At 46.1% G+C, this 13,377-nt stretch overlaps 1 protein-coding gene across 6 annotated transcripts; it reads left to right on the top strand.

The window, feature by feature from the left end:
- Nucleotides 1-245: 245 nt before the first annotated feature.
- Nucleotides 246-10,898, top strand: ADPRH (ADP-ribosylarginine hydrolase). Of its 6 annotated transcripts, none has more exons than XM_017891639.1 (5): nucleotides 246-664; nucleotides 1,367-1,452; nucleotides 2,954-3,287; nucleotides 7,230-7,590; nucleotides 8,420-10,898. In XM_017891639.1, exons 3-5 carry the CDS (start codon nucleotides 2,990-2,992, stop codon nucleotides 8,832-8,834), a joined length of 1,074 nt encoding a protein of 357 aa, XP_017747128.1. In that variant the 5' UTR covers nucleotides 246-664; nucleotides 1,367-1,452; nucleotides 2,954-2,989; the 3' UTR covers nucleotides 8,835-10,898. The 6 variants fall into 6 exon arrangements, with proteins under 6 accessions (XP_017747128.1, XP_017747107.1, XP_017747135.1 ...); XM_017891646.1 differs by having other exon boundaries at nucleotides 366-664; nucleotides 1,303-1,452; XM_017891618.1 differs by lacking the exon at nucleotides 1,367-1,452.
- Nucleotides 10,899-13,377: the final 2,479 nt, after the last annotated feature.

Here is a 13,377-nt window from a genome sequence, read left to right as displayed (position 1 = left end):
TGTATTTAGACAAAAATAATCTTCGTTTTTCTTTGCTTTTATTTACGATCAGGATAAAAGAATTCTACGCTGCTGCCAAATAAAAGACGAGTTAAAATTAACTAACTGGATCCTTAATAACCATCCTAAGAGGCAGATATTATTATCCCACTTTATGCGTGAAGGCCCAGAACCCGGGCAAGGGCGGCGCACTCAGTACGCTCTTCCAAGCATCTGGGCACACTCGGTCCACTACAGCCCTACAGAGTCGGACGTGAGCACCGGCGAAGGCGTCAGCCGGGTCTACGCGGGAGTCACTGACCACAACCGGGCGAGAGCCGGCTTTCCGGTGCCGCCACATTCCGGGCACCAGGCTCCGGGCCCTTCAGAGCATTTGGGGCGGGTGACGGAGGTCCTGTCCACTCTCGCTTGGGTGCAGAAGGGCGCGGCGGTGCCGGGAAGCCGCCTTGGAGGTTCCAAGATTAGCTCAAACTCCGCGCGGCCGAGCGCAGGTGCTGGGGCGCTCGCCTCCTCCACGCTGACCTGGCGACAGCCCCGGAACTCGGGGACCTGGCTCCGCCCCAGCCCGCGCCGTCGCCCACCAGCAGCAGCCAGGCCTCTTCCCCGGCCCCGGGAGCCCGCGCCGCGCCCTTAGCTCGCGCGTTCCAGTCCAGGCTACGAGCAGGTACCGCGCCCCCGGCCCTCTGCCCCGCGCTCCCCTCCCCGGCCCCTGGCTGGCGGGGCCGTGAGGATTCCCAGTCTTGCAAAGCGTGAGAGCTTGTCAACCGTCCCGTTTCTCTCCAAAGACGGGCATGGCCAGGAAGCAGTTGATCAGATCTTAGTTCTGAATGTATAGTTCGGGTACGAGAATGTGACCCGTGAAAGTTCAGAGGAGTTAAGGAATTACAGCGTTCTGAAAGCGAAGGTTAAAGGCAATTTACAAACGAAAAAATATGCCGGTCTTCTTCCCCCATCCCAGCTTGCAACTCACAGAAACACACATTAGGGTGGAGCCAGAAGGAATTACGGAAAGTACAATGAGGACATTGAGATGGAGGGTATGAGGGGTTAACAGTTAGTCTTCAGAAGCCAAGAAGGGGAGCTAGTGTCTGAAAATCACAGCGCAGGACGGAACTTCAGGGAGCCCATACCTCCCCACTACCCCTCCAGTTTACAGATGGGGAAGCTGCGGTCCCGAGTGTCTGTTCTCCCACAACTCTGTCTGGGCAGAGTCAGGTCTAATAGCCCAGAACCTCAGTGCCTAAGCTTCACTGGAAATAATAAGCTACGTAAATAACATTTACAAATATCCTTTGTGAGCAGAAACAGCATTACCAGTAACTGGGTACTAGAACGCATCCGTCTTCGTCGTTTACTCCTTCTCCAGGGGCTCCCTAGCCTGCATTCCATGGACAACAGCAGTGCAGCTGCAGAAGGACTTCTGGAAGCCCCGTGACTTGAACTAGACCTTGAGTAGATAAGTGGAGGGGAGGGAAAAGTTTCACCTGAGGGGAGAATGAGCTAGTCTGTCGGACCCTTATAAAAGTATTGGCCTGGATGGGATGGAGGGCTTTGACCTGAAAGCCACAGGGAGTAGGGAACCCTGGGGAATTGGCTGAAAGGGGGGGGCTCTTAGGAAATGCACCAACAGGGAAGCCAGCGCTTTACCAGGGATTTCATTCATGGTGGGTATATTATTAATCGAGATCCTAATTCTCTAGAAGCTAATCTTTTCTAAGAGAAACAATATTTAAACATTGCTATCGAAGGAAAGGTTGTGGGGATAAAATGTTGTAGTTCTAAAACAGAACACCCATTTTCCCTGGTTGTATATGAATAATACAAATACGTCAAAAATCAAGCTTACTATGTGCCAAGCACTCTAATAACTTATTTATTTATTTATTTATTTTTTAATTTATTTGAGACAGAGTCTCGCTCTGTTGCCCAGGCTGGAGTGCAGTGGCGCAATCTTGGCTCACTGCAACCTCTGCCTCCTGGGTTCCAGCGATTCTCCTGCCTCAGCCTCCCTAGTAGCTGGGGTTAGGCATGCACCACCATACTCAGCTAATTTTTGTATTTTTAGTAGAGATGGGGTTTCACCCTGTTGGCTAGGCTGATCTCAATCTCCTGACTTCAGGTGATCCACCCACCTCGGCCTCCCAAAGTGTTGGGATTACAGGCGTGAGCCACCGTGTCCAGCCAACTTTATGAAATTTAATTTGTTTATTCCTAACAACAAATCCAGGAGGTTGTTACTTTTTAAAATCAGTGCCATTTTACAAATGTGGAGGCTGAGGCACCCAGAGGTTGCCCAAGGTAAGAAACTCTGGGCTGAGGCTGAGTGGTGTGATGCCAACTGTCCTGGCTTGGCTGGAATCAGAAGATTTGGGTTCCAATACTTCCACTCCTCTTGTTTTGTGAATTTAACTTATCTGAGCCTTCATTTTCTTATCTGTGAAATGCATACTGTAATCCCTCCCTACTAGTGAGACAATGAATGTGCAGGTGCTTTGTGAACTACGCATTGTGACACCAATAGGAAGTATAAAGCCTTGCACTTCTAAGGCCAAATCCCAGCTAAGAAGAGAAAATGATGAGCTGGGTTTGACTTGCAGAATTTAGTGGGCTTACTACTCACCAAGAGGCAAAAGATATAGTTGTAGTTATAATGATAGACTTTGGAGTCAGATGGACCTATGTTAGGATCTCAGCCCTGCCACTTATTAGCTCTGTGACCTGAGACAAGTCACTGAACATTTCTGAAACTGCATTATCTCCATGATCCTCCACTTGCTCATACATAAAATGGGCTTTACTTTCTTCATAGAGCAGTGAGGAGGATTACATGAGATGCCCCTGATACAATGCCTACAAGTAGTGAGTGCTCAATAAAACATAGCTGGAGCCATTGTTTTTTCTGATGCTTCTTCCTCCTCATCTTATTTCCTTTGTCTTAATTTCCCCCACGAAGACACCCTCTCCAGAGCCCAGCAAGTGTGAGGGACTGATGGAGAAGTATGTGGCTGCTATGGTGCTAAGTGCAGCTGGAGATTCCCTGGGGTACTACAATGGGAAGTGGGAGTTCCTCCAGGATGGGGAGAAGATACACCGGCAGTTGGCCCAGCTGGGCGGCTTGGATGCCCTAGACGTGGGAAGGTGGAGAGTTAGTGATGACACAGTGATGCACTTGGCCACAGCAGAAGCTCTTGTGGAAGCTGGGAAAGCCCCTAAGTTGACTCAACTGTATTACCTCCTTGCTAAGCATTACCAAGACTGCATGGAAGACATGGATGGACGGGCACCAGGTGAGCACAGCCAGTGGGAGGTGCAAGGAAGGCAAAGAATAAAACAGCTTCGAGGAAATCATTAACAATGTTGATGGAGATTTAAATAACAAAGAGACAATAGTGTTTCTAAATGTGATAAAAATAGAAACAACAGCATGGTAGTGGCTCATACCTGTAATTCCAGCTCTTTGGGAAACCAAGGTGAGAGAATCACTTGAGCCCAGGAATTCAAGACCAGCCTGAGCAATATACTGAGACCCTGTCTCTAGAATGGGGTAGCCAGTCCCTGGTCTAGAGACAGCTACTGGTCCATGGCCTGTTAGAAACTGGGGCACACAGCAGGAAGTGAACGATGGGCGAAGGAGCATCATCACCTGAGCTCTGCCTCCATCAGATCAGTGGCACATTAGATTCTCATAGGAGCCTGAACCCTGCTGTGAACTGCACATGTGAGGGATCTAGATTGTGGGCTTCTTATGAGAATCTAATGTCTGATGATCTGTGGGGGAACAGTTTTGTCCCAAAAGCTCCCCAACCAACCCCGTCCATGGAAAAATTATCTTCTGTAAAACCGGTTGTTGGTGCCAAAAAGGTTGGGGACTACCACTCCAGAAAAAAATTTTAAAACATTAACCAGGTGTTGTGGCACATACCTGTAGTCCCAGCTACTTGGGAGGCTGAGGTAGGAGGATTGCTTGAGCCCGGGAGGTCAAGGCTGCAGTGAGCTGGGATCATGCCACTGCGTTCCAGCCTGAGTGACAGAGCAAGACCCTGACTCTAAAAAATAAAGAAATAAATAGAAAGAACCTAAATCTCTCATAGTTAATTAAGCTGACACATTTGCAACCATTTAAAGTTATTCAGGGTGACTGTAGTCAATAACAATGTATTATATATTTCAAAATAACCAAGAGAGTGAATTTCAAATGTCTTGCCACAAAAAAATAAGTGAGGCAATAGATATGCTAATTAGCTTGATTTGATCATCCCACGTTGTTTACATATATCAAATCATCACATTATACCAAATAAGTATATGTAATTATGATTTGTCAATTAACATATTAATAAAAATTTAAAATTTGCAAATAATATTTACTAATACTGAAAGGTATTATTATACACCAATAGGTTATAAAATAATATGTATGTTATGAAGCTACCATCCTTTAAAAAATAGATCTTGTGGGGCCACGTGCTGTGGCTTACACCTGTAATCCCAACACTTTGAAAGGCCGAGGAGTTTGAGACCAGCCTGGTCAACATAGCAAAAGCCCATTTTTAAAAAAATTTTTTTTGAATGACCAGTTGTAGTAGCAGGCACCCATAGTCCTAGCTCCTCAGGAGGCTGAGATGGGAGGCTTGCTTGAACCCGGGAGGTCCAGGCGGCAGTAAGCCATGATTGCACCACTGCACTCCACCCTGGGTGACAGAGTGAGTAAGACCCTGTCTCTAAAAACAATTTTTTTTTTTTGAGATGGAGTCTCACTCTGTTGCCCAGGCTGGAGTGCAGTGGCACGATCTCGGCTCACTGCAACCTCTGCCTCCCAGGTTCAAGCAATTCTCCTGCCCCAGCCTCCCATGTAGCTGGGATTTCAGGCGTGCACCACCGTGCCTGGCTAATTCTTGTATTTTTAGTAGAGAAGGGGTTTCACCACGTTGGCCAGGCTGACCTCGAACTCCTGACCTCAGTTGATCCATCTGCCTCAGCCTCCTGAAGTGCTGGGATTACAGGCATGAGTCACCATGCCCAGCCAAAAAAAAATTTTTTTTTAAAATAGATATGTATTTCTGTGTTGAGAAAGGTCTTGAAGAACATGTACAAAGATTACTAATTATATTTGGGTAATGGGAGTATTTATAGTTTTTTATTTTTACTTATTTGTATTTCTAAGTTTTCTGTGATGAATAAGTAAAAGAAAATGCATATTTTTTATTTTAAAGAAAAATGCGGCTGGGCACAGTGGCTCATGCTTGTAATCCCAGCACTTTGGGAGGCCAAGGCGGGCGAATCACCTGAGGTCAGGAGTTCTAGACTAGCCTGACCAACATGGTGAAACCCCGTCTCTACTAAAAATAAAACAATTAGCTGGGTGTGATGGTGCACGCCTGTAATCCCAGCTACCTAGGAGGCTGAGGCAGGAGAATCGCTTGAACCCTGGAGGCAGAGGTTGCAGTGAGCCAAGATCACGCCATTGGACTCCAGCCTGGGTGACGGAGTGAGACCCTGTGTCAAGAAAAAAAAAATGCAAACGGTTTTCTAGAGACTTCTGGCCACAGGTTTGCTCACAAGTGGTTCTTGCCCACTTCGGCAACTTGTCACAGCCACTTGGGCCACCAGGTGATTTTCTCTGGCCCATCTGACCTACCTCTCCTATTTGAGGCTACTAGGGCTGCCATAACAAAATGGCATGGATTGAGTGGCTGAAACAATGGAAATTTATCTCTCACAGCTCTGGAAGCTGGAAATCCAAGTCAGGGTATTGACAGGCTTACTTTCTTCTGAGGCCTCTCTCCTTGGCTTGCAGACGGCTGCCTCCTCGCTGTGTCTTCACATGGTCTTTCCTCTGTGTGCATGCATCCCTGGTGTTTGTGTGTGTCCGCATTCCTCTTCATATAAGGACACCAGGCAGATTAGATTAGGGCCTACCCTAAAGGCCACAATTTAGCTTAATCAACTCTTTAAAGGCGGCCCTATCTCCAAATCGAGGTACTTAGAGCTACAGCGTTTGAATTGGGGGGACTCAATTCAGCACAACACCTCCTGATGAAAGCTTCCCACCACCATACCAAGGGGTCCCTGTCACCCCAAAGATTGGCTTGAGATGCCAATCTCTGTTTATTCTTTCTTGGCATCTGATAGCTCATCAGTTTAGCAAGTGGAAACTTTTTTTTGTCCACCTGTGCCATCCATGAACATTGTTGTGAATACACTGACTAGTAAAGGAACAGCAGTGCCACACTCCATCGTATGTTGCTGCCATCGCTTGGCTCGCATGCATATTCACAGGTCTCCAGTAGGACAGGTCAGGGGGACAAGCCTGCTTACATCACTGCCATGAGGGGACAGCCGAGGCCCAGAGGTTCAGTGACTCACCAAAGACACATTGTTTCCCTGAATCCACTGCTCCTCATCTGAGCCCAGGGCTTCACTCTAGAATTTTTGGCCTCTTTCTCTCTTTTTGATATTCAGAAACTCCAATTGTGAGGTTTTTGTTTCTTGTTTTTTGGGTTTTTCTTTTGAGACGGAGTCTCACTCTGTTGCCCAGGCTGGGGTGCAGTGGCACGATCTCGACTCACTGCAACCTCTGCCTCCCGGGTTCAAGCGATTTTCCTGCCTCAGCCTCCCAAATAGCTGGGACTACAGGCATGTGCCACCACGCCTGGCTAATTTTTTGTATTTGTAGTAGAGATGGAGTTTCACTGTGTTAGCCAGGATGGTCTCAATCTGCTGACCTTGTGATCTGCCTGCCTTGATCTCCCAAAGTGCTGAGACTACAGGCATGAGCCACTGCTCCCGGCCTAATTGTAAGGTTCTTACTGGACTCCATAAGGGATTGGGCTTTGGAGTCCCATGGATTTTACCCAGCCATTAACTAGCTGATTATGTGATTCTGAAGAAGTTTCTTAAGCTCTGAGTTTAAAAGACTTATTTACTTAAAAAAAGAGAATAATATACTTATTTCTTAAATTTGTTGTGATGTCTCAGTAATGACTGGTAAAGATTCCAAGGGTCCCTATATGAGTCTGTTGCTTTTATTAGCGTTACCTTGCCAAGAGTTATACATAAAGAAAGGCACATTGTTGGGTGGGGTTTGGAGTTTTGGGGCATTCATCATCATATTTTTTGGCTTTCCCTTTCCATCAAAAATACTTGGAGACAGAGTTTAGTTATTTATTCCTGCTGGGGCCTTTACTTTGGTTATGCTAACCCCCATCCCTTATCCGACTCTTCCCCAGGTAATGCCTCGATGCACAACGCCATGCAGCTGAAGCCCGGCAAGCCCAATGGCTGGAGAATTCCCTTCAACAGCCATGAGGGTGGCTGTGGGGCCGCCATGCGGGCCATGTGCATCGGTCTCAGGTTCCCACACCATAGCCAGCTGGACACACTGATCCAAGTGAGCATCGAGAGCGGTCGGATGACCCACCACCACCCAACAGGCTACCTGGGGGCCCTTGCGTCTGCTCTTTTTACAGCCTATGCTGTGAATGCCAGACCACCCTTGCAGTGGGGAAAAGGACTGATGGAGCTGCTACCAGAAGCTAAAAAGTACATTATCCAATCAGGCTACTTTGTAGAGGAAAATCTTCAACACTGGTGAGTCTGTAGGTGCATGCCCTGCTCAAACATGGTTGAATCTGTGTGTGCACATCCACCTGCACAAATGTATCTTGTATTCAGAGATCACAGCAACCCTCATGGTTTTCACCGCCCAGCCCCCTTTCTACCAATCTGCTAAGGATTTCAAGTTCCTTTCCGGTAATGATTGTACAAAGTAGCCAAGTGGGTACCTCAATGAATAGGGCGGCTGTGGTGTTTCCTTCTTACACAGGGATCCTGTCGTTTTTATGGCTATCCTATGCTGCCATGAATTTTCATGCCTATTTCCTACTTTCCTGAAATTTGCTTTTTCGGTGTTGTCTTGGTACGTACACAAATAATATTTTGAAATCCTTGGTTAAAATGCCAGAGACAGGTTTTTCCACTAGCTCACTAATAAGTGGTAAGGCCACATCTTCCCCTTCTTGTGAGTTCACTTCACATTCTCCTTCTTAGAATAAAAAGAGGCTTTCTGCTGAAGTCACCCACAGTTGTGATGTCCTGAAGTTCCCCCTTGAAAGGTCATTACTCTCGACCGTCCCTGGAAAAACAAACCTTTATTTCCTACCCTGTAACATGATATGTCTGTATCTCTTTATTTAGCAACAGGATCAATGCCTTATTTACGTAGATTCTTATGAAAAATGTATTGAATGAATGGTACTTATATAGAAATAATTTTAATGTTTAAATCGTTTAAGATATTACTGCAAGAAGCCGAAGTTATGTTGGATTTTCCTCTGTTCACACATCCATCTGGTGCTTTTTGTTATGACTTTTCACCTTATTTTTTTCAACTGACTCTAGATTTTTTCCCTTTCTACAGGTCCTACTTCCAAACCAAATGGGAAAATTACCTAAAACTTAGAGGGATTTTGGATGGAGAATCAGCCCCTACCTTCCCCGAGCCCTTCGGTGTGAAGGAGAGGGATCAGTTCTACACCTCCCTGAGCTACTCTGGCTGGGGTGGCAGCAGTGGGCACGATGCCCCCATGATTGCCTACGATGCTGTCCTTGCTGCGGGAGACTCCTGGAAGGAGCTTGCCCACCGAGCCTTTTTCCATGGTGGAGACAGTGATTCTACAGCTGCCATTGCTGGCTGCTGGTGGGGAGTTATGTATGGTTTTAAAGGAGTGAGTCCTTCCAACTATGAGAAACTAGAATACAGAAACCGGCTGGAAGAGACAGCTAGGGCTTTATATTCTCTCGGGTCAAAAGAAGACACTGTAATTTCCCTTTAGGAGATGTGATGTTCATTTCTGATGGATTCTTCTTTTGTGTGTTTCCTTTTCTGCTCTTTCTTTTCACTTTTTCCAAAGTCAAGAGTCTTAACCTTGTACTCAGGGAATTTTGAGATAGCAAGTCCCTTGGGCACCTTGAGCTCAGTTTTTTCAGGCTCATCCTGTTCTTCCAGAATCTATCCCTGTTCTTACACTGAAGAGTCTTTTAGCTCAGTTGATGGAGTCAGTGTCTCCCAACCAAAAAATCTCATAACCTCATATTTGAGTCTTCATTTTCATCATGTACTTGTTCTAAAAGTTTTTTCTGTTTGTCTCAAGTTGGGTTCCCACAAAGTGGACTTTGAGACAAAGATCAGAATGCAAGCAGTTTATCTGGTAGATGATTCCAGGAAATACCGATATGAGAATGGGGAAATGAAACCAGGAAGGGAAGGGAGCTAGTACCGGGTATGTCAATGAGCAGGTTTCCACTGTGGGCAGTTGGCACTCTGCCATCTGAGTCCTCTGCCTAAAGCAGTCCTCAAAACTGTCCCATTTGAAGAGCAAGCAAACCTGGGGTATCTATCCACCGACTTCCATCTGACACTGCTTGAGGACCACTGCCAGGGATGCTAACTCCCTGGTACTTCTTGGCTTGCCCTTTGAACAAACCAAACCTGAGTGTCTTCAGGTAAAGACTCAGAGATACTTGCAGGGGCAAGCTGTAAGGGGCATGGGAACAGTGAGGGATATATGTGGGGTCCTAACTATCTGCTAGGCTGGTCTACTTCCTAAATATACTCTAAATCTATCACCTCTATTACCTTCTTGCCCTGAGGATTTTTCAGCTGGATTTCTGCAAGCCAAGCTACTCAAGTCTGGGACATGCTGCTGCTCTGAGCTGCTCTCAGTACTTTCCTCATCATGGCAGTTAACATGTTACAAATTTTGTTATTGTCTATTTGCTTGTTTGTATTATTTCTAGACAGAACCTAGCACAGTGCTTGGGCAGCCAATAGGCATTAATTAGTATCTATTGAGTGTTATGCACTAGCCTCCTAGCTTGTGCTTCCCTCATTACCCTCCAGAGTTATGTTTACGAATAACAAATTGACCATGCTAAACTAATCATGGTCTAATCATGTTCCAATGAATACATCACCCTTTCTTCATTTCTTGATGCTCTTCCCAATCCTTGTCTACCTGATAATAAATTCTTACTTGTCCTTCAAGACCCAACTCAGATAGATAGAGCTTCCTGGGTGAAACCTGCTCTGATTGTTCAGGCACTTGGCCACCTTCTCTTCACTCCTCCCACAACCTTCTGTCCTGGCCTTGTCACTACATCAATCCTGTTGTGTGGTGCGGTGTGTCTTCTGAGTCAGTCCTAGGCAGAGGCTGTCCATCTGGGAAATGAGATGCCATCATCACGTTCATTTGGTCACCCTCAGTCCAGCCAGTGGGCTTACTCTCATTTGGCCTATTCTCAGGGGTGGGAAGGAAGAGCGTCTCCTCCTTCTCCTTTTGAGAAAACCACAGAACTATGACTCTCATGATTTTTCCTTTGTGAAATCCCTGGTTTTCAGCTGGGAGTGGTGGGGAAATGAGGTCTGATGATAGCTGTCCTGCCACCTTCTAGTTCATCCCATAGGAATATTTTTCCAAGTCCTTCAAGCCGTTTTAGAACGTGGTGGAGGAGGGTTGTGTGTGTCGCAGGGGGTAGGGGTTAGGGGATGCAGGGAGGATCTTAGCATTTGTTGTTTTCTAGTGCAGGGCTTTAGCCACAATTGTAAACAACAGGAAAACGCTTTTTAGGGATCCTATTAGATTTGCTTTGCCGATTGTCACTCTTCATCACAGGCACATTTCAAAAAGAGGTTAGACTTTCAGACTTCTTTTTTCTCAAACCTCAAAACCTCCACCCCAGACTTCACTCTCAACTGGTGACTTTGCTTCCTTATGTGTGTGTGTGTGTGTCAGAGAAAGAGAGAGAGAGAGAAGGGAGGATGAGAACGAATGGGGGAAAGAGATAAACTTTATGCATAACGTTAGGGTAAATCAATAAAGATGGTCTGACACATTGTATGAATTTGCCATTCTTATCAAGTTAATCTATGTGTATTGCACAACAGAGGAGGTCATATGTGACCTTTCAAATGATACTTTTTGGACCTGCTGTGTGATGCCATTTCATTTGCTTTCTTTGTTAGCCAAGATTGCTACATGTTGTCTAGAAGTCTTGGCAATAGTTGTGTTTTTGTTTGCTTGTTTGTTTGTTGTTTTAGATCTACAAAATTAGCATTGACCTCATTCACCCTTCTTCAAGATTCTCCAACCGCAACATTCTTCATTTATTCTTTCTGTACCTCTCTGGAGTGAGTAAACTTGCATCTTTTTCAAACAGCCACTGAGCTACTAGGACATTGAAGGGAAGGAATGGGGACTAACTTCACAATCCAACTGGCCTCCCGGGCCAGCTCCTCAACAGTGGCTGCCTGGGGTCAGGCTGAGGACCCACCGGTTATTTAGATGGGACTGGGGAGCAGCCTACCATCATTTGTTTTACTCTTTGGGCTTGGGGGTTGGGAAGAGTAACTCCTAGGGAGTAGGGGAGGCTCTTTCCATTTGGGGAAGGATAAAGAAGAGAGGAAGAGAATATTGCTGTGTGTCAGATCATTCACAACAACCCATGAATAGATGAAGAAATTGGGCTCAGAGAGGTTGCCATCTGTCCAAAGTCACTCAGGATGAGATGGAGCTGCGGTTTAAAACCAGGTCTGTTTCTCATACAAAGGATGGAACCAAACCAAGGTGCTTTTCCCAGTCTCATGCAGCACTCACACTTCTGCCACCCAAAGGTGTGGGAGTTGTTTCTCCACGCACCAAGCAAGTGTCTAACAGACACCAAGTGGGTGTCCTCTAATTCAATTCTGATAGTATCTTCTGGATGATAGCATCAGATTCCACAAGTTAAGGCACAAGACTGCCTCTCCTCACCCACACCACTGCTTCAGATGTTGACCACAAGTCCCAGGTTCTGGCCTGTGCTTCTGACCAACCAGCTGTAAATCAGGGTTCCCACAAAACCCTCCTCAGGTTTGATTAATCTGATGGAGTGGCTCACAGAACTCAGGAAAAACACTTAGTTTACTGGTTTGTTAAAGGATATTACAAAGGCTACAAATGTCTAGCCAGTTGGAAGAGATGCACAGGGCAAAGCATGTGGGAAGGGGTGTGGAGCTTCAGTGACCTCTCCAGGTATACCACCCTTTAGGAAGCTCCATGGGTTCAGCTGTCCAAACCCAGTTCTTTTAGGTTTTTATGGAGGTTTATTGTGTTGGCATGATTGACTAAACCATTGGCCATTCGGAATCAACTCAGCCTTTAAGCCCCCACCCCTCCCTGCGGGTCATGAGGTGGGTGGGGACAAAAGTTGCAACCCTCTAATCACATGATTGATCTCTTCGGCAACAAGTCCCCATCCGGAGGCTATCCAGGAGCCCACCAAAAAGTCCTCTCACTAGAACAAAAGATACTCCTCTCACCTGGGAAATATCAAGGGATTTAGGAGTTCTGTGCCAGGAACCAGGGTCAAAGACCAAATATTTGAACAAAAGATTAGCACCCCTATCTACAAGGGTTTTAGCAGCTCTGCATCAGAAACTCAGGGGTAGAGACCAAATACATATTTCTTACTATATCATCATAGCACAGTCTTTAAAGCCCATTTTCTTTGTACACATTCTACTACACTCTAATTGTTAGCTGTTTAAGTATTAGAAAATCATTCCTTAGAGTCAAAATGGTGTAATATGGTGACAGTGTAAGCCTGTGCTGTCTTCACCTTCCTACAATTAAGTGGTGATGTCAAGAGGAAAGACTAGGTGTGGGTTTCAGATCCACATTTGGCAGCAGGGGTAGGGAAGGGACAGAGTGAACCCAGGAAAAATTGTGAAGTGGGCAGATAATCTTCACTCTCCTCTCAGGCTTTTTCCCCTTCTCAGGCAGTTCCCCCACCTCTGCACTCATTTTGCCCCTTAGCCACAGTGGAGACCCCACCCAATGCTTCGAACATGATCTAGACTTATCTGTTCACACTGTGGTTGGTTATATCTGTCTCCACTTGCCAAGGTCCTTCACCTTTGTGGGCCTTGAGGTCGTTGTCTCTACCAACTGGTGGCCTCAGGCAAGTGACCCCTCTCAGGGTATTTGAGCTTGGAGCCCCTGGACTTTCAATACTAACACCCAAAGAACATGAGTCTAAAATGGGGTTGTCTGACTTGGAGATAAGAGCAAAGAAAGAATCTTTTGGTCTCCCAATCTACAGAGCTATGGATAGAAACATGTACTTACTAATAGAGAGCCATGCTTCAAAGCAGTGTTTCTCATCATTTTGGCTGGTATATGGACAACCGTCCTCCCCATTGTCAACGCCAGCAGGTGAAAGTGACACGGTCCATCTGTTGGCCCACTTCAGGGGCTGGCTGTGTCTTCTTACTATATCTTCCTTCTAAAATACACTTTCTATTGGAGACTGCTCTAGTGGAGGTGACATTCTGGGGTG

The sequence above is a fragment of the Rhinopithecus bieti genome, unplaced genomic scaffold (assembly GCF_001698545.2).
Source record: "Rhinopithecus bieti isolate Rb0 unplaced genomic scaffold, ASM169854v2 scaffold_759, whole genome shotgun sequence".
NCBI classification, from domain to species: Eukaryota; Metazoa; Chordata; class Mammalia; order Primates; family Cercopithecidae; genus Rhinopithecus; species Rhinopithecus bieti.
Note: the sequence above shows the minus strand (reverse complement) of the source record. Positions and strands in the feature narration are given on the sequence as shown.